Source organism: Biomphalaria glabrata, chromosome 16 (genome assembly GCF_947242115.1).
Source record: "Biomphalaria glabrata chromosome 16, xgBioGlab47.1, whole genome shotgun sequence".
NCBI classification, from domain to species: domain Eukaryota; kingdom Metazoa; phylum Mollusca; class Gastropoda; family Planorbidae; genus Biomphalaria; species Biomphalaria glabrata.
Genome location: NC_074726.1, coordinates 14,877,330 through 14,896,487, shown reverse-complemented (window position 1 = coordinate 14,896,487; position 19,158 = coordinate 14,877,330). Strand labels below are relative to the sequence as shown.

At 39.0% G+C, this 19,158-nt stretch overlaps 1 protein-coding gene across 28 annotated transcripts in view; it reads left to right on the top strand.

Annotated features, from left to right (window-relative positions):
* Nucleotides 1-19,158, top strand: part of LOC106078342 (titin-like) — a 533,611-nt gene that overhangs the window by 456,310 nt on the left and 58,143 nt on the right. For all 28 annotated transcript variants that reach the window (XM_056014734.1, XM_056014739.1, XM_056014738.1 and 25 more), the window contains 2 exons: nt 15,487-15,519; nt 15,934-16,127. In XM_056014734.1, coding sequence (XP_055870709.1) covers nt 15,487-15,519; nt 15,934-16,127 — 227 coding nt within the window. The remainder of the gene's footprint in view (nt 1-15,486; nt 15,520-15,933; nt 16,128-19,158) is intronic.

The window sequence follows — 19,158 nt, the reverse complement described above, 5'->3', positions numbered from 1 at the left end:
CTGTAGAGAGTACAACAACCGCAATTAGAAATTCGCTTTAAGATGATACACATTAAAAAAAAAACGTTGGCTCCTTGACAACATCTGATCTTATATCGTGATGTGACAGACTGTCAAGACATTATCTGACATGATATGCTGTCCAGACTGCCAGACACTAACTGACATATCAGCCAGACTGTTGGACAAGAACTGTCATGTATCCCTGACTGTCAAACACTTACTGACATATCACCCAGACTGTCAAACACTAAATAACAGATTGTTGGACACTGACATATCACCCAGAGTATTAAGACACTAACTAACATATCACACAGACTGTCATACACCAAATAATACATCATCCAGACTGCCACACACCAACTGACATATCACACAGGCTGTCAGACACCAACTGACATATCACACAGACTGTCAGACACCGACGTGACATATATATAAATTAATATACATGAAAGACCTATTCGCTGATATGTAATAACAACATGACGTGTAGGGTCACAATACCCAACAATTTCTTGTTCTATTTGTGTTTAAAAAATATAAGATGGGTAAAGGTTAATTCCTCTTATAGTTCAAGTTGCGTGTCTTTGTTTCAATCCATATTATTCCTAACAATACAACGTTGTTAAAAAGTTACAAACTCCTGCAATGGAGAGAGAGCTGCCAAAGTCTGTTGAGTTGCAGCAAAGAAGAAATCAACATATTTGGTTGATGCTGTTAAAGTAAAGCCGTTGAGAATCTTTGCAGACGTCAAGGCCCCAACCGCCCCACTATAATCTTCTCTCCCTCTACTCTACCATTCTTTCAAGCGCCCCCCCCCCCCCCGATATTTCTGTTGACTATCAAGCCTGGCAGGCAGGTGTCGTCGTGTTCTAACACATTGCACACAGTTCCGGTATTTAAGGAATGTCTCATTGCGACACAGAAGGGAAAAAAAAAGCACCCAATAAAAAATATAAATAGAAGTAATCAATGGTTCTCACATTAGTATGAAAACAACTTGGTGTTTCCACATGGGATTACTAGTAAAAGGTAATCACTGCGCCAAGGTGGGCATCATTGAGTGCAGTTACTTGACTATATACATTTTATGACACTACCTGGCTTACTGTAGTCTCAGCAATTGGGGGAGGGGGGCTGGCTGAGGTATCATGATCAGACCTGACTGAAGTTAAAAGAAGGATGGCTAATGTATCCTATACTTCAAGGCATTTAAACGGTCGGTTGCGTGGTCTTTTGATAATACATGGTAATAATCTTTGTGTACTAATCTTCACTTCTGAAGGAACCTCCCAAACCGTAGAAACCGAAAACAACCACCACGGGAAATTCAAAGACTTTCCCGCCAACTTGTTTCAATAGCCACCTTCATATTTGTTTTTCAAGAAATAGTGGCTAAACAAAAAATATATATACAATGCATTCACTACGACTGGTTTGTTGAGGCTCACAATTCAAAGAAATTCATTTAGTATGGCGCAAACATGTTGAATTAAGTTAAACATAAAATGTAGCAGTGGCGGACTGGGTGTCAAAATCGGGCCGGTCATTTCTATACAATCCGGCCCATACATTTTATATCAACTGATGGACATCCATTTCTAGGCCTACCTGTCCTCAAAGTCATTCTGTTTGATAATGTCTCGATAACTGTACACGTGTATACAGAGGATTCTATATCTTTATAAGAAATATAGGCCTTATGTTTTTAATCGCTAAGTGTGTAGGCCCTAAAGGGATGAAGCCTACTAGTAGCGCTGTCTGCGGATGTAGGCTATTACATTCATTTGGAAAATGTATAAAGATGAACTAGTTACAATGTCGAGTCTGGAAAAGATTTTTTTGAACACGACGCTCAAAGGGTAACTTGTACAAGAGAATGTTATCAAACATTGTAAACAATTTCATACGTGTCATTGTGATCCTTTCGGTGTCCCTACCGGCCCACCGGGCATTTGCCCAAACACACATATAGCCTGTCCGCCCTTGAATTGTAGTTAAAATAAGTCAAGGACATTGACAGCATGAGTCTGCTGAAACGACAGCTGTATGCAGTTAGCTACTCACAATTCATAATATTTCATAGAAATTCTAGTCCTGTGAAGTTTTAAGGTAGTTGAATGGTAGCAAGCACTTCCTCTACCCCTAAGTTCCCCTTTCAGACCTTGCGATCTGAAGATGTTATGATCGTCTGTTTCTATGGCCAACGGTTAACGAGCAGGGTGTCATGTGGCCAGCACAACGAACAACCGCCTTTACTTTCACAAACAGTTAGGGGAACTCAGGAGCGTCCTAAAAATCTCCAAATTCAACATCTCCCCGTCTTTACTGAGATTCGATTCCAGGACTCCAGGTTCGGAAGCCGAGCGCTTAACCACTCAGCCTACTAGCGCCTTTTTTTAAAATTTGTCGCTGAATTTGACCGGATATGGAGATTTCCCCTGCTCACTAAATCCCTGACCTGATTTTAGAGATAACGAACAATATCAAGCTTTTACCTGGCCACAATGCACCTGGCATGACCTAGATCTAGACACGTTACGGATTACCACTAGAACAAAATAAGCGGCATCAGAGACAAACACAAAAATCCTCCTCTGCATATGCAGTGACGTTTCATCAGGAAAATGAATAACAAAACAAAAAACAACCTCATATTCTAGATCTAGTTCTTAAGACAAAAAATATAGCGATCTTCTCATTGTTGTGTCGCAATCTTTCTCATTAAAAGGGGCGTCTAAGTGGCACCCAAGGGGCAGCTTGATCATCTTAATTCACGCACATTTTATATACGTGTATTTGTTGTTAATAAAATTTCTTTTCAGACCTTGACATTGGGGAGGGGGAATGATGTACAGCTCTTGTTTTTAACGAGACTGTCATGTGACCAACCGCTATTACTTTCCTTTATCTTATGTCCGTTACAGAAGAGAATTCGGTAGACTCGAGACATTTAGAAACATCCCTAAATTAAAAATGCCAGTATTCACCGGGAATTGAACTCTACCCTTCCAGAAGCACATTTACATTGATTTTTTTTTTGTTTAAGTTACAGAGTTGAAGAAAAAGTAAATGAATGAGAATGAGAAGTGGCCACTATGAGATTCATAAATGTGGAGTTCTTTCTCTGACTTTATTCAATGTAATCTAGACTCGACAAGTAGAATTTGAAAACATCTTGAGCGGTTCTGGTTTCTGGTCGATTACGCAGGTGTTAAGCCTTATACAAAGATGTGTTAATAGTGCGCGCGCGTGTGTGTGTGTGTGTGGGGGTCATGTTTATAAGTGTATGGGGGCAATACAAAAATTAATGATCTGTGCGGGGTAGTTGAAATTGCTTCAGACTTTTTTTTTATCAAAAGCAATGTCTCAAAACTTAAAGGACAAATTATCGGGCCCAACGGGTGGGACATGTTATTTATGCAGTGAGTCTGCACATGTTTAACAGATTTGCATTTTATTAGGTTATAAAAAACATTTTCCCAGAGTCGATGTTATGTTATCAGAGGCTATTTGAGACGCATGCCATTAGGAAGCATTTTATAGGTAGTGGAGTGCTTATATTATATCCATTACCACTTCTGGCAATGAAAACCTTGCGGAACCAATATTGCATGACTATTTATAATAATAAATACATGTATTTGCATGTGATTTTTCAATAAAGTCATGTTCTATTTAATTTATATGTTTGAAACTCTAATAATAGAACACATGTGAGGGAATCGTAGAAATTACAATTCGCAATATTACTCCAATGGTTATTCTGCTATTAAAAACTTGAATTCTTACACTGTGAATGACATTTGTTACTTTGAATTATTATTACAAAACATGTCGCGGGCCGGATTCAACCTTTAAGGGTACCAGAGTTGGTCCACGGGCCGTAGTTTGCCCACCTCTGTCCTAATTCAGCCCTCCTGCGTAGCTTTAGGGAATGTGCGCGGAAAAGGTTTTAACTGAGCCATGGTCTCCAAACTAGGCAGCCGTCAATTGTGGACATTTTCATCATTAGTTTTCTATACATATTAGCTGTGTAGAAATAAACTGCTTTTAAATATTCGTTACATTGCCATTCCTTCACCGCATCTCTTGTAAACCAACTTTCTGTATTTGATTTTTGTCTACATTCACATTGTCTAAACTTTAAAACTCTTACCCTATACAGTTACACAATTTCAAACAGTTCCCTACAAAATCTGTTATTTTAGTAATAGGTCTAGTTTTAGTAATAGGTCTAGTTTTAGTAATAGGCCTAGTTTTAGTAATAGGTCTAGTTTTAGTAATAGGCCTTGATTTAGTAATAGGCCTAGTTTTAGTAATAGGTCTAGTTTTAGTAATAGGCCTAGTTTTAGTAATAGGTCTAGTTTTAGTAATAGGTCTAGTTTTAGTAAAAATGAAGAAAAATCTACTATTTCGTTTAAAAGTGGCCACAAAGTTTACTGATGCAATTTTTTGAAATATTGTCAACCAAGTTTGGCGGCATCTTCCAGTTGGTTGGGCTTACCTTTTGGATTTCAAGAAAAAAAATGTCAGCATTTGTGTCTGCATCTGTGTCAATTGTGTAGCAGTCGCCAGAAAGACTGTCAAGTGTGTAGCAGTCGCCGGGAAGACGTGTCATGTGTGCTTGATTTGTTTATATGCGCAAGGTGTGTGATCTGTGTATACAGGCTAAACAGAGCAACCAACACTTGTATGCGTGTGTGTGAGACTTCTGTGTGTGTATGTGCTTCATTTCTGTGTTTATGCTGACGAACAGTTAACCCTTCCTGAAAAGTTTCATTACACTATGTAAGCGCTGTGGACACCTTGTTAGGCTCGGTGAGCCATACTAGTTCTATCTATTTGAATGATCTACACGACAGGCTTGTCACTTGTGGTCCCTAAAAAAATAAAACAGACCTTAACTGGGGGAAAAGCGTGACGGTCTTGGGATTAGGCCTTTAGGTCACCAAAGTGATAAACAATGATTACTATTGCATTCCAATCTCTTCATCATCACTTAAAGGTGAAATTGGTTTACATCTTTAGCTCAGCGATCGGGAAGATGTATGCATTAATGAATGCATTAAAATTCACATATCACATAATCAGTCAAGGCAAATAGGCCAGAGTTCAACTAACCTAATGCCTACTTCTACGTATGTATGTGTTGAGACTGTCAGATCTAGAGCCCTACGAGAGCGCCTCAACATTTCTTAAGAACAGGACAAATTGTAGTGGATAAACTTATCTGTAAAATCTTTCTTACCATAACCGCTATTTGGGACTACAATTGTTGACCCCCCTAATAAAAACCAGATTCCCTGGTCTCTACTGAGAGCTCTCATATGTTACCTTAGGTTATTCCTTGCATGTACCATGAAAAAATAAAGGGGGGGGGGTATCGGGACATGGTTGACCAAATCTAATAGTCTATATAATCTATTAAGTGGTTTGAACACACACCAGCCACTTCCTGATGGCAGCGCAGGGGAAAAAATGACTTTGAATTCCTAAGTCTGCAGCTGAAATCCAGACGAAGATCCTCACTTTTAACGCTTGCTCTTAGACGGACCAGACTTTACCATTGAGCAGGCTGTCCCAAGGATGACGTCACAGCACATAGCAAACAAAAATGCAATTGGTTTATATTAAGTGTTGTCGGACTCCTTCAGCCGTAGAACGAAAACGGTTTATCTCGTAACAAAACTAGAAGACATTCAGTGTGAGGTCAAGATCATCTCCTTGGGGAGATACAATTCGGAATAAAAAGGAGAAAGGCGTTAACAGCTCCTTTTAATAAATTGCAATTCATTATAGATAGAATTAAAGCCCTAATTTCAATACATGTCTGTAAAACTATATACAATTGCAAACCTTTTTGGGTCATGCAGATATAATGTCCCATGATTTAATGCACCTCATTCACCAATCGTAAACAAACAACATTTAGTCACGTGATAAAATATAAATAAATCAACGGAAAAAAAACTGTCACGTGACAGCCATTGTGTATTAAAATTAGATCGTAATTTGTATAGAAGATAAAGAGAATCACGTGGCTAAATGTTGTTTGTTTACGATTGGTGAATGAGGTTCATTGGCTTGTTGTACACAGTTGAAACAGTTTCTTACCCAAGCAATTAGTTTATTGTTCTAAAAAAGATCTGTAGCCTAATTCTTAGTTTAATAACTACCCCCCCCCCCCCCCATACGCCTGCGCGCACCACATAAACATTACACATCTACAACTCTATGTGAAACTATCAAGTAAAGTGTAAGACAAACAATTTGATTGTCACGTGTTTCAGATGTTTCTTGAGTAGGCCAAACGAAGGGGCATGCTTTCGAAACCAATCTTTACAGAAGGCCTAACACTGACCTGCGACGTCGCAACACGTGAGCAGGTCAAGACGTTGGGCCTCTGACGTTGCAACGAGCTGTTGGTCTAAACTGCCCACAGGCTGAGACGTCGTAGGTCAGTGCAAATAGTGTCACGTAAAGAAGAGCTTTATACAAATGTTGTCACGTAAAGTAGTTCTTAATAAACAAAATAGTGTCACGTAAAGTAGTGCTTTATAAGGAGACATGCGTGTGATTGTGTGTGTCTAAAGATATGTAACAGTTAATTTTGGTGCCTGCTATCACAAACGCCAATTTCGACTTCAAACAAACTTTCGATGCTGTCATTCATTCTAAAAATTGAAGTTTTTTTTCCGAAAACCTATTAAGTAAGATGCGTGGGAAAAAAATGGATCAGTGTGTACACTTTGAGGTCTATCCCCTTGTGTGTCACGTCTGCTTAGGTAACTCATATAATTGTTTCTAACGTAAGGCGCGGGGCTTAGAGACAGGAAGCTCGCAAAGGATGATGGTATAAAAAATTTGTAGAAAAAAAAAAAAAAAAGGTGAGATTGAAGGTAGACAATTCAAGGTTAGACGTCTGATTCACTGTGTAACGTCATATAGTTTCTAGAGATCTGTCTGAAGCCGAAAAAAAAAAGTAATTGATCAGTCTAAATTTGACATGCCACGGCAAACATATAAATAAACACACGCCATGCAATTGTCACGTCATTTTAACTGACAAGGCGACAGTTTGGGAGGAGGGGGATTGTCATTATAGTGTCGGGCTTCGTGTTGAATCGGACTTTCCTCGACATGGTTTACTTCATTTAGGTCAAAGTTCACAACATGCATTCAGATGTACCTATCAGTCAAGGCAAATAGGCCATAGTTCAACTAAGCTAATGCCTACTTCTACGTATGTATGTGTTGAGAATGTCAGATCTAGAGCCCTACGAGAGCGCCTCAACATTTCCTAAGAGTAGGAAAAATTGTTGTGGAAAAACGTATCTGTAAAATCTTTCTTACCATAACCGCTATTTGGGACAACAATTGTTGACCCCCCCCCCCCTAATAAAAACCAGATTCCCTGGTCTCTACTGAGAGCTCTTATGTATTACGTTAGGTTATGCATTGCATGTACCGTGGTAAAAATAAAGGATGGGGGGGGGGGGGGTACCGAGACATGGTTGACCAAATCTAAGAGTCTATGTAATCTGTTAAGTGGTTTGAACACACACCAGCCACTTCCTGATGTAATGTACCTCAGGCAGCGCCGGGGGAAAATTTATTATGGTGCGGGGTGGGAGATAAAAAAATTAGCATATGTGTGTGTGTGTGTAGGTTGTACAGTTCTGCGATACCATAAAACAGAAAGTAGCTAGTTGCTTTCTCTTGATTTAATGTAGGATCATTCAACCACAGCTAAACTAAAGTTTGATTTAGGCTGAGGGTTGCCTTGCCTGAATGTCAAGAAATCTAGATCTAATTCTGTGATATTAAGTTGAAAAAATATGTACTTAAGAAAAAAAATGTATCAGTCTGTCTGTCTATCTATCTGGCCATCCGCATGACTGTTCTTCGTGCTCATGAATCGTTGTTTTTCTGGTTCCAGTTTGTCATCTCCTGTCTATATTCTAGACGTGTGAAATTGCTACTTCTTTTGCCTGTTTTTTTGTTGTTATTTTTGTAACTTCAAGAAAGTTCTTATTCAACTTGAACTTTTATCTTCGATAGCTTTTATGTCTTCAAAATGTGTTCTGGAAGTACTACTCCATCATGATTCGAAATAAGAAATCCATCATGGTTCAAGAAACGTTATCTCTAGAAAGACATTGTCTTTATCTTGAACAAGTTAAAAGTAATCCTTGACATTGAATGATGGGTTCTCTCCCTTAAGGACACAAATGAGTAGTTAAGCTATTCGTTTTCCAAGAAATTATCAAATAAAAAGTTTTTTGTTTTTTTTTATATAAACGTTCATGTCTATATGTTTCAAAGTAGAAACAACAAGAGCAACACACGAACGAGCGAAACAAAATAATCGAATTACATCAGCTCTATGTCTCAAACTGATTGAAATAAGACCTTTTTTTTTTTTTTTTTTACAAAGCTTATATCAACTCACTCTATCTGTCTATCTGTCTGTCTGGTTAAAATAATTCATGTTGATTTAAATCATATTATGTACATTTAAATAGATTGATTACCTAGATCTTTCTAGATTATGTATCTAGAAAATTTAAAAGTTGCAAAATAATAATTATGTGACGAGAGTACTCTTATTTTTTATGTTTAATTACTAGATCTAAATCTAAAAATTAAATTATATGTTACATAGTTTAGGGTTGAAAAAAACAACAACAGCTTTACTTCTTTTAACTACCTTACAACACAACGCCTTGATCCAACTTTCTAAAAAATTTTTACATATTTTGTAGTGTTAAAAAATCTCCATGTCCAGTCTAGATATAGTAGATACAAGTCTATGGTCTAATGCTTCCTTCAGATTGAAATTACTTTGTGCTGCAAGCGGAACAGATCAGAAGTTTTGACAATGAAGTTCTACAAAAAATGCCCACAAATTATTTATTGGTTCCGTTAAAACAAAAACAGCTCTTCAATTAACACTTCCAGTGGGAAGCGTGGTCGAGAGGCTTGGCTACCTAGAAAGGGGCTCGAGGTTCGACACCCGACTCGGGCAGAGTTGTGTTTACTGAGCGCCTCCCCCCTCCTCCACAGGTCCACAAATGAGATTGGACCAAAAGCGCTCTGAGCATGCTATAAGCTAGAAAGTAGCCGCTACATAAAAGCTATACTATAGTCTGTAGACCGGAGACACCAAACCACACCACACGCTTGTTTTGAAACTATTGTGTTGTTGTTATGTAAGAGCATGTTGTCTCATAAAGTTGTCAACGTTTTTATGATTTATGTTTTGATAAGACGAAGTTTTTATTTGTTTTTTTTTTAGTTTCGGTTTCTCAATTCCAATATTTTAAAAGACCTAGCACTCTCTCAATGTTTCGAGGTCACTATCTATAATTAAACAAAGCTGATGCAATGATATAAGTACAGTTTGTGTAGATGTGTGTGTGTGTGTGTGTGTGTTATTAGATTAGCAGGAAACGTGAAAAGCCCTGAACCACTTGAAGTTTTAATGTGATCTAGTTCTATTCAGTGTTTTTTGTTGTAAAGAAATAGGTGCCGGTACTCAGTGATGGATTGCCTAATTTTTAACTACTAATCAATTAATAATGAACGTTAAAATACAAGAAAAGTAATCATTTTTTCTGCACATTGAAAAAGGTGCCGGTACGCCGTACCGGTGCGTACCGTCACAAATAGAAGTATTATCCACTTCGCATTTTTTGTGTGCCGTTAGGTAGCGCTTCTTACACTCTAAACATTCTTGTGTGGGGTGACTACAAGTTTGTAGATTTAAAAAAAAAAAAGACAATTTAAGATTTCATTTCAAAAGTTTCATTTCTTTTTCTAGGCCTCATTGTGTTCTCTTCTGAATTGTTTATTAGTTCCTCTCTGGTTGGGAGATGAAGATAATCGTACACCTGCTCCCATCAGATCGACGCCGTGTTCACAGATAAATGTGGGCCGGGGGACATAACTCACTAGTAAAACACTCCAAAAAAAAAAAAAAAAAAAACACACACACAGAAAGATATAAGAGACACTTTTTATTTCATAAGCTCGGAGACAAACTTTCCTTCTGCCCTCGTGTCATTCAAGCATTACGAGTCGAGACTGTGACCTATTTCGACCAGTTTAATAGAAGAAGTATTACCAAGAAATAAATAAACAGAAATGTTCACACAAGGAACGTGTTTCCTGACTCAGTGAGTTGGTCGAGTTTAAACATCTATTCAATATGGACGACTAGATTAACACATTGAAAAAAGATACACGTATTATGTAATTATCTTCTTTCCAAGATATTTTTTCTACTTCATTACTAAACCATGAGATACCACCTGTGTGGAAGTCATCTATAATTGTACCTGTGCCAAAGGTTTCCAAACCAAAGGAAATGAATGACTATAGACCTGTTTCACTTACTTCCATTGTGTCTAAATGTTTAGAAAAATTGGTTAAAATGTTTCTTCTGAATGATCTTTGTAATAAGTTAGACCCTTTACAATTTGCTTACCAAAAGGGTAAAGGTGTAGACGATGCCATCCTAAATATTTTAAACTGTGTCTACAAACATCTGGACTTACCGAACACTTATGTAAGATTGCTCTTTATGGATTTCTCATCAGCTTTTAACACTATACAACTTCATTTACTCATTGAAAAGATGAAAGCGTTGCAGATTAGTCCATACATAATACTATGGGCTAATGAATTTTTGACCCAGAGAGCTCAGAGGGTTAGGGTAAACAATGTTATATCTAATGAACGCATAGTTAACACAGGGGCGCCCCAGGGGGCTGTAACATCGCCATTGTGGTTCATTTTGTACACCAATGATTTTCAATCCGATAGTTATTGTTGCTCCTTCACAAAATTCGCTGATGATGCGGCTCTTCTTGCCCTGCTCTCAGAGAGCTCAGACGTAAATGAGTATTTCAAAGAACTAGAACACATTGAGGAATACTGTAAAGATAATTTTTTATTATTAAATGTAAAAAAAACCAAAGAAATGATAATCGATTTTCGTAGGGACAAGAAGGGAAATGATATTGTTTCTGTAGCTGGAGAGACTATTGAAATTGTGCAAACCTTTAAATACCTTGGTACTATCCTAGACAATAAACTAAATTTTACTGCAAATACTGATTATATCAGCAAAAAAGGGCAGCAAAGATTACGACTACTAAGAAAACTGTCCTCGTTTAATGTTAGCGAAAAGGCCTTGGCTATGTTTTATCACGCTCACATCTGCAATATTTTAAGTTTCAATATCACTGCCTGGTATGGCAATCTGAGCATTAAAAATAAAAATAAACTTAATAGAATCCTAAATGCTGCTGGCAAAATCATTGGCAAAAAACAAACCCCATTTGGGCAGTTGTTTGAGACAAACATCTATAAAAAAGCTAACAAGATCCTCGAAATAAAGAATCACCCTTTGTGTCAGGACTTTGTGATTTTACCATCACAAAAGAGATACAAGACACCGATAGCAAAGACAAACAGACACAAACACTCTTTTGTTCCCCTGGCAATCAAATCATTAAATAAGAACAATCTGGTATAAACTTTGTCACATGTAAATTATGAGTGAGTCTGGTGTGAATGTACACTTTGGTTTCTTATAGTTATAATGTTTTTTGTTTGGTGTAATGCACAAATTGTAAGACAAATTTCCTTACGGATAATAAAGATTATTATTATTATTATTATTATTGGATGAATAAAAGTTACATATCAAACCATTCATAAGATTTGAACCAAATGGCTATCAAAACCTTTGATGGGATTTGTTGTTCAGAAAGTTAGGCTCCTTCCAATATTCTAACAAAGTGAATTGGTTGCTGATTGGGATGCTACACTTGTTGCTGCTTTGGATGCTACACTTGTTGCTGCTTTGGATGCTACACTTGTTGCTGCTTTGGATGCTACACTTGTTGCTGCTTTGGATGCTACACTTGTTGCTGCTTTGGATGCTACACTTGTTGCTGCTTTGGATGCTACACTTGTTGCTGCTTTGGATGCTACACTTGTTGCTGCTTTGGATGCTACACTTGTTGCTGCTTTGGATGCTACACTTGTTGCTGCTTTGGATGCTACACTTGTTGCTGCTTTGGATGCTACACTTGTGGGTAGTGTTTGAGGCAGAAAGACAGAAAGTAACAAAAATAGTTTAAAAGAAAAGGTTACTTAAGGGGAAGATTTCGACATCAAACAAAATAATTAATTACCAATAATTTATTGACTAAGTGGTTAATTTTTTAAATTGATACTTGTTTTGCTAGGTACAATAAATAATTGTTTAAAATTTCAACTTGATCCGAGAATGGGTTTGGGAGAAATGTGACCAGTTATATAAGGGGACCAAATCAACTTAGCCAAATATCTATTTTTTGAAGGATTAATTTCCGTTGTCGGTATCAAACAAAATAATTAATTACCAGTATATAATTGACAATTTTTTTTTTCTTTAAAATTGATTCATGTTTCAACTTGATCCGAGAATGGGTGTTGGAGAAATAACGTGTACACACTTTTAACCAGACAGACAGAGGGAGTTGATATTGCAACAAAAACATTTCAATATAGAAACGTCAACAAACTACTCGTGCGGAGTGTGGACATAAGTAGTTCACAATGACCACTGACTTTAATTTGACCAACACATTTATTTTGTTACCCACACACTCGCACCTATCCGAACAATTCCATTGACATGAGCACTCAATTCTGAGCCACACACATTGATCTAGGCAACCACATTTGATCCACACCGACCACACACACTACAATGAAAATTTGGATTGATAGGTCCGTAATTGTATGCTCCGGTCCGTGTGACTTCTAATTAATTCTGGACATGCTTGGAGCCCAATATTTCTGGCTCTCTTTTCATGGCTCTATATCTCTCTTTCACGCCACGACTTTGTCATCTTTTATATGAAAATCGCCGATAATGTTTCATTGATAAAAAACTAAATCTTTAAACAAAAAAGCTCGAGAACTAGATTTTGCTGTCAGGTCTTGATGTCTCCATTCCAGGTAGAACTAAAAATAAATTATAAATATACCCCCCCACCCAGTCATTATAAGATCTCACCAGCCCCACCTCCCCAGCTTAAATTGTAATTTTGTGTTCAATCATTTTGTAATCTTTCAAAATCCTGTTTTAGTGCCAGCAGACCGCTGATCCACATTGACCCATACACATTGATCCACACTGACTACTCACATTGACCTACACACTCCTACATCTATAAACTCACAAATACACTCACTGGCACTGAGTTATTGCCGCTGACTTCTCGTGAAAAAACAAAACTACTTCCGTTTCTTTCTGTCCATCAAACTGGAATGTGAACATCTGTCCCCCATGGCTATCTGTCCCCCATGGCTATGCGTTTGTTTCAAACCCCCAGCGAATGTTCGTGGATAGTTGTCCACGGATCCCATATACAAAGTGGTTTCCTCCCCCCCCCTTTTTTTTTTGTACGCAGACGCACACACACACACACACACTCACGCACACGTCAGGTTTTGTCTCTCGGTCACATTCCTCCATGCGTGGTCGTGACATTTAAAATCTGGCAGATTTTGCGACACAGACGAAAAGGCCCATTGTCCTTTGTAAACTGACCAAGTGGCCCTTTCCCCGACAATCGCGTCACCATGCGAAGCTGTGGGGGACTCTTTCTGAGAAGATGAAAAAAAATATTTAAAAAGGGAGTCGTCTGTCAAATGTCCACTTTTCTAGACGTAGGTGAGCCTTGAACTGGCATTAATGTAAAATTCGGGTTCAACGTAAGATCACTTACGCTAAAGTGGTTCCATGGTTGCCGAGTCTGTTTAGGATAATTAACTTCTGTTATAGGTGACATTTCATGTGACAGATTTGCTTAATAACATTAGCACAGTCAACTATTGAAGCCAGTTCCATTTATTCAAATACTCCTTTCGATATTCACATACTGCTATTTATTTAAATTAAATTCCCAGGTTAGCATATAGAGCTACTTCTTTGTAGACTACAGCTACCTACAGCTACCCACAGCTATCTTATTTGAGATTGTATTTGTATTAAAGACAGATCTCTAACCGTTACTTTATTTAATTGGATTTGAGAATACTCTCCATACCAAGTAACTTTCTTAGATCACGAAAAAAACTTTAAATCTTTTTTAAAATAGTTGTTACATATTGTACATATTGCCATATTTAGCCTACTTTAAAAATATTTATATGAATATGCGTTCAGTGTACATATTTCATTACCCCCCCCCCCCACACACACACAGACCAAGATGTACATTCTCAGAAAGTCAAAAGTAAACTTTGTAGCTATTTCAGACACGGTAAAGGCAATAATGACATTGTATTCAAACAGAGCTTTTAGTTTTGAAGATTTAAATATAATTGCCGGCCGACAAACAGCGCTAATACATTAGTGTTTTTTTTTCTGTCCTAGGGTCGCTAAAAACGTATCTATTAGTAATACACATTTATTTTTGCCGCATGTAGACAACTAATCAAAAGTTACGTGAAACCAGGCGATGTATTTACTTGCTACTGATTTTTTGTTTGCCGGAGTATCACACACGGAGATTTTGATTTTTCTTTTTGTCTCCCTGGAATTCCTATTTTTTGTACTTGACACATAAAACGCAATTTAACGAGCTGACGGTCAGTGTCCTTGGCTGACGTGTGTTTGGGTCCATTGGACAAGTCATTAAAAATAATAGACTACTCTCTTGACATTGACTAATTGAGTGAGAAACAGACCCGAGAAACAGACCTGTCCACATACAGACGAATGGAATATAAAAATAAAAAAGGTTTTGAAATTTCGTACCAGTATGTTTGAAATGTGTGCACGTCTCGTGGAGCTCAAACTAAACAGCCACTTGAATAGCTCGTATTGAATCTCATCTCCATCAAACCTAACCCGTCTGCGACTCAAAATACAACTTTGTTTCTTTTTTTTTTAAAAGTAAAAGAAATAAAACCATGAAAATCACAAAGCATTATCTCTATTTTATTTCATCTTGATATTTTATCACATCATAAACTTACACAAAATAATTAAAAAGTTTCCCACTTATGATTAAAAAAAATTCAATAATAATTAAAGCAAGAGAATTCATCAATGAAAATCTTTCCCACACTTACACCTTACCCTAACCATAATTCAAACAAATCCATTCATTGCATGCACGCATGCGTATTCACGCACGCATATGAGGAGCTAGTTAGTAAAATAAACCCATTAAGAGAGTATACATTGTTATTAGCTGTTTATACTTATACAATTCAAATACTTTAAAAAAAATAAATTATCCAATTTTATTTTATTTCCTTACCACCAAGATACTTAACTACGCAAATATTCAATATGTTCTTTGAATTACTTTCCTGTATATATGTAACACAAGTCACTTTTCTTGAAATGTCATAATTGTTTTTTTTTTTTTTTTGCTCTACATAATGTATTTGTCATAATTTCAGGTCAATCTAAAAATAAAAGACAGACTGTTGAGGGTGAGTCGAAATGTTCTTTTTCGTTGTTAGAATGAACGGTTTAGTTGATGTCTCTTCGACACCCGCAGTGCTCATTCAATGTTCTTAGAGAATATGGGGATACAATAGAAAACAACAAACTCTGAACTATTACATTTACACATTTATGTAACACTAACAAGCTAATCCTTTGCTAGCTTATAGAATGAGAACTAGAAATCGAAGTCTTAATGTTTATTTTTATTTAATTTGTATAATTATTGGAAGAATTAGTTTTGCAACATTTATAGACAATTTAAAAGACGTGCCACATTAAGCAGGCTTACCATACTTTACCAATATATTAACTATAGTGTTTTTTAGTCCAGATTGTTTCGTCAATAAAATGTAACTGTAAAATGAATTTAAATTCAACATTTCGCGCTTATTTCAAAGTAAACAAACAGAAACTTAGGAAAAAGGAAAAAGAACAACCGGAAACAGCTCCGGAGCTAGTGGTCAAGCCAAGACGACAATTTACGGACGAAGGGGCAGAGGCCAAGTTCAAATGCAGCTTTGACGGCCCTGACAGTAGCAAGTTGTTCTGGAGTAAAGACGGCACTGTCCTGAGCGCAGACCATCACTACAAGGTCAGTTTGTCCTTTCTAGTCTAAGTGAGGAGCTAGCGAGTGTTTGAGTGAGGAGCTAGCGAGTGTTTGAGTGAGGAGCTAGCGAGTGTTTGAGTGCGGAGCTAGCGAGTGTTTAAGTGCGGAGCTAGCTAGTGTTTGAGTGAGGAGCTAGCGAGTGTTTGAGTGAGGAGCTAGCTAGTGTTTGAGTGAGGAGTTAGCGAGTGTTTGAGTGAGGAGTTAGCGAGTGTTTGAGTGCGGAGCTAGCGAGTGTTTGAGTGAGGAGCTAGCTAGTGTTTGAGTGAGGAGCTAGCGAGTGTTTGAGTGCGGAGCTAGCGAGTGTTTGAGTGCGGAGCTAGCGAGTGTTTGAGTGAGGAGCTAGCTAGTGTTTGAGTGAGGAGCTAGCGAGTGTTTGAGTGCGGAGCTAGCGAGTGTTTGAGTGAGGAGTTAGCGAGTGTTTGAGTGAGGAGCTAGCGAGTGTTTGAGTGCGGAGCTAGCGAGTGTTTGAGTGCGGAGCTAGCGAGTGTTTGAGTGCGGAGCTAGCGAGTGTTTGAGTGAGGAGCTAGCGAGTGTTTGAGTGAGGAGCTAGCTAGTGTTTGAGTGAGGAGCTAGCTAGTGTTTGAGTGAGGAGTTAGCGAGTGTTTGAGTGAGGAGTTAGCGAGTGTTTGAGTGAGGAGTTAGCGAGTGTTTGAGTGAGGAGCTAGCGAGTGTTTGAGTGCGGAGCTAGCTAGTGTTTGAGTGAGGAGCTAGCTAGTGTTTGAGTGAGGAGCTAGCGAGTGTTTGAGTGCGGAGCTAGCGAGTGTTTGAGTGAGGAGCTAGCGAGTGTTTGAGTGCGGAGCTAGCGAGTGTTTGAGTAAGGAGCTAGCGAGTGTTTGAGTGCGGAGCTAGCGAGTGTTTGAGTGCGGAGCTAGCGAGTGTTTGAGTGCGGAGCTAGCGAGTGTTTGAGTGAGGAGCTAGCGAGTGTTTGAGTGAGGAGCTAGCTAGTGTTTGAGTGAGGAGCTAGCGAGTGTTTGAGTGAGGAGTTAGCGAGTGTTTGAGTGAGGAGTTAGCGAGTGTTTGAGTGAGGAGCTAGCGAGTGTTTGAGTGCGGAGCTAGCTAGTGTTTGAGTGCGGAGCTAGCTAGTGTTTGAGTGAGGAGCTAGCGAGTGTTTGAGTGAGGAGCTAGCTAGTGTTTGAGTGAGGAGTTAGCGAGTGTTTGAGTGAGGAGTTAGCGAGTGTTTGAGTGCGGAGCTAGCGAGTGTTTGAGTGAGGAGCTAGCTAGTGTTTGAGTGAGGAGCTAGCGAGTGTTTGAGTGCGGAGCTAGCGAGTGTTTGAGTGCGGAGCTAGCGAGTGTTTGAGTGCGGAGCTAGCGAGTGTTTGAGTGAGGAGTTAGCGAGTGTTTGAGTGAGGAGCTAGCGAGTGTTTGAGTGCGGAGCTAGCGAGTGTTTGAGTGCGGAGCTAGCGAGTGTTTGAGTGCGGAGCTAGCGAGTGTTTGAGTGAGGAGCTAGCGAGTGTTTGAGTGAGGAGCTAGCTAGTGTTTGAGTGAGGAGCTAGCTAGTGTTTGAGTGAGGAGTTAGCTAGTGTTTGAGTGAGGAGTTAGCGAGTGTTTGAGTAAGGAGTTAGCGAGTGTTTGAGTGAGGAGTTAGCGAGTGTTTGAGTGAGGAGTTAGCGAGTGTTTGAGTGAGGAGCTAGAAAGTGTTTGAGTGAGGAGTTAGCTAGTGTTTGAGTGAGGAGCTAGCTAGTGTTTGAGTGAGGAGCTAGTTAGTGTTTGAGTGAGGAGTTAGCGAGTGTTTGAGTGAGGAGCTAGCGAGTGTTTCAGTGAGGAGTTAGCTAGTGTTTGAGTGAGGAGCTAGCTAGTGTTTGAGTGAGGAGTTAGCTAGTGTTTGAGTGAGGAGCTAGCTAGTGTTTGAGTGAGGAGTTAGCGAGTGTTTGAGTGAGGAGCTAGCGAGTGTTTAAGTGAGGAGTTAGAAAGTGTTTAAGTTAGGAGCTAGAAAGTGTTTGAGTGAAGGGTTTGTGAGTGTTTGAGTAAAGAGCTAGCGAGTGTTTCAGTGAGGAGTTAGCTAGTGTTTGAGTGAGGAGCTAGCTAGTGTTTGAGTGAGGAGTTAGCGAGTGTTTGAGTGAGGAGTTAGCGAGTGTTTGAGTGAGGAGCTAGAAAGTGTTTGAGTGAGGAGTTAGCTAGTGTTTGAGTGAGGAGCTAGCTAGTGTTTGAGTGAGGAGTTAGCGAGTGTTTGAGTGAGGAGTTAGCGAGTGTTTGAGTGAGGAGCTAGAAAGTGTTTGAGTGAGGAGTTAGCTAGTGTTTGAGTGAGGAGCTAGCTAGTGTTTGAGTGAGGAGCTAGCTAGTGTTTGAGTGAGGAGTTAGCGAGTGTTTGAGTGAGGAGCTAGCGAGTGTTTCAGTGAGGAACTAGAAAGTGTTTAAGTTAGGAGCTAGAAAGTGTTTGAGTGAAGGGTTTGTGAGTGTTTGAGTAAAGAGCTAGCGAGTGTTTCAGTGAGGAGTTAGCTAGTGTTTGAGTGAGGAGCTAGTTAGTGTTTGAGTGAGGAGTTAGCGAGTGTTTGAGTGAGGAGTTAGCGAGTGTTTGAGTGAGGAGCTAGAAAGTGTTTGAGTGAGGAGTTAGCTAGTGTTTGAGTGAGGAGCTAGCTAGTGTTTGAGTGAGGAGCTAGTTAGTGTTTGAGTCAGGAGTTAGCGAGTGTTTGAGTGAGGAGTTAGCGAGTGTTTGAGTGAGGAGCTAGAAAGTGTTTAAGTTAGGAGCTAGAAAGTGTTTGAGTCAGGAGTTAGCGAGTGTTTGAGTGAGGAGCTAGCTAGTGTTTGAGTGAGGAGCTAGCTAGTGTTTGAGTGAGGAGCTAGCTAGTGTTTGGGTGAGGAATTAGCGAGTGTTTGAGTGCGGAGTTAGCGAGTGTTTGAGTTAGGAGCTAGCTAGTGTTTGAGTGAGGAGCTAGCTAGTGTTTGAGTGAGGAGCTAGCTAGTGTTTGAGTGAGGAGCTAGCTAGTGTTTGAGTGAGGAGCTAGCGAGTGTTTGAGTGAGGAGCTAGCTAGTGTTTGAGTGAGGAGCTAGCGAGTGTTTGAGTGAGGAGCTAGCTAGT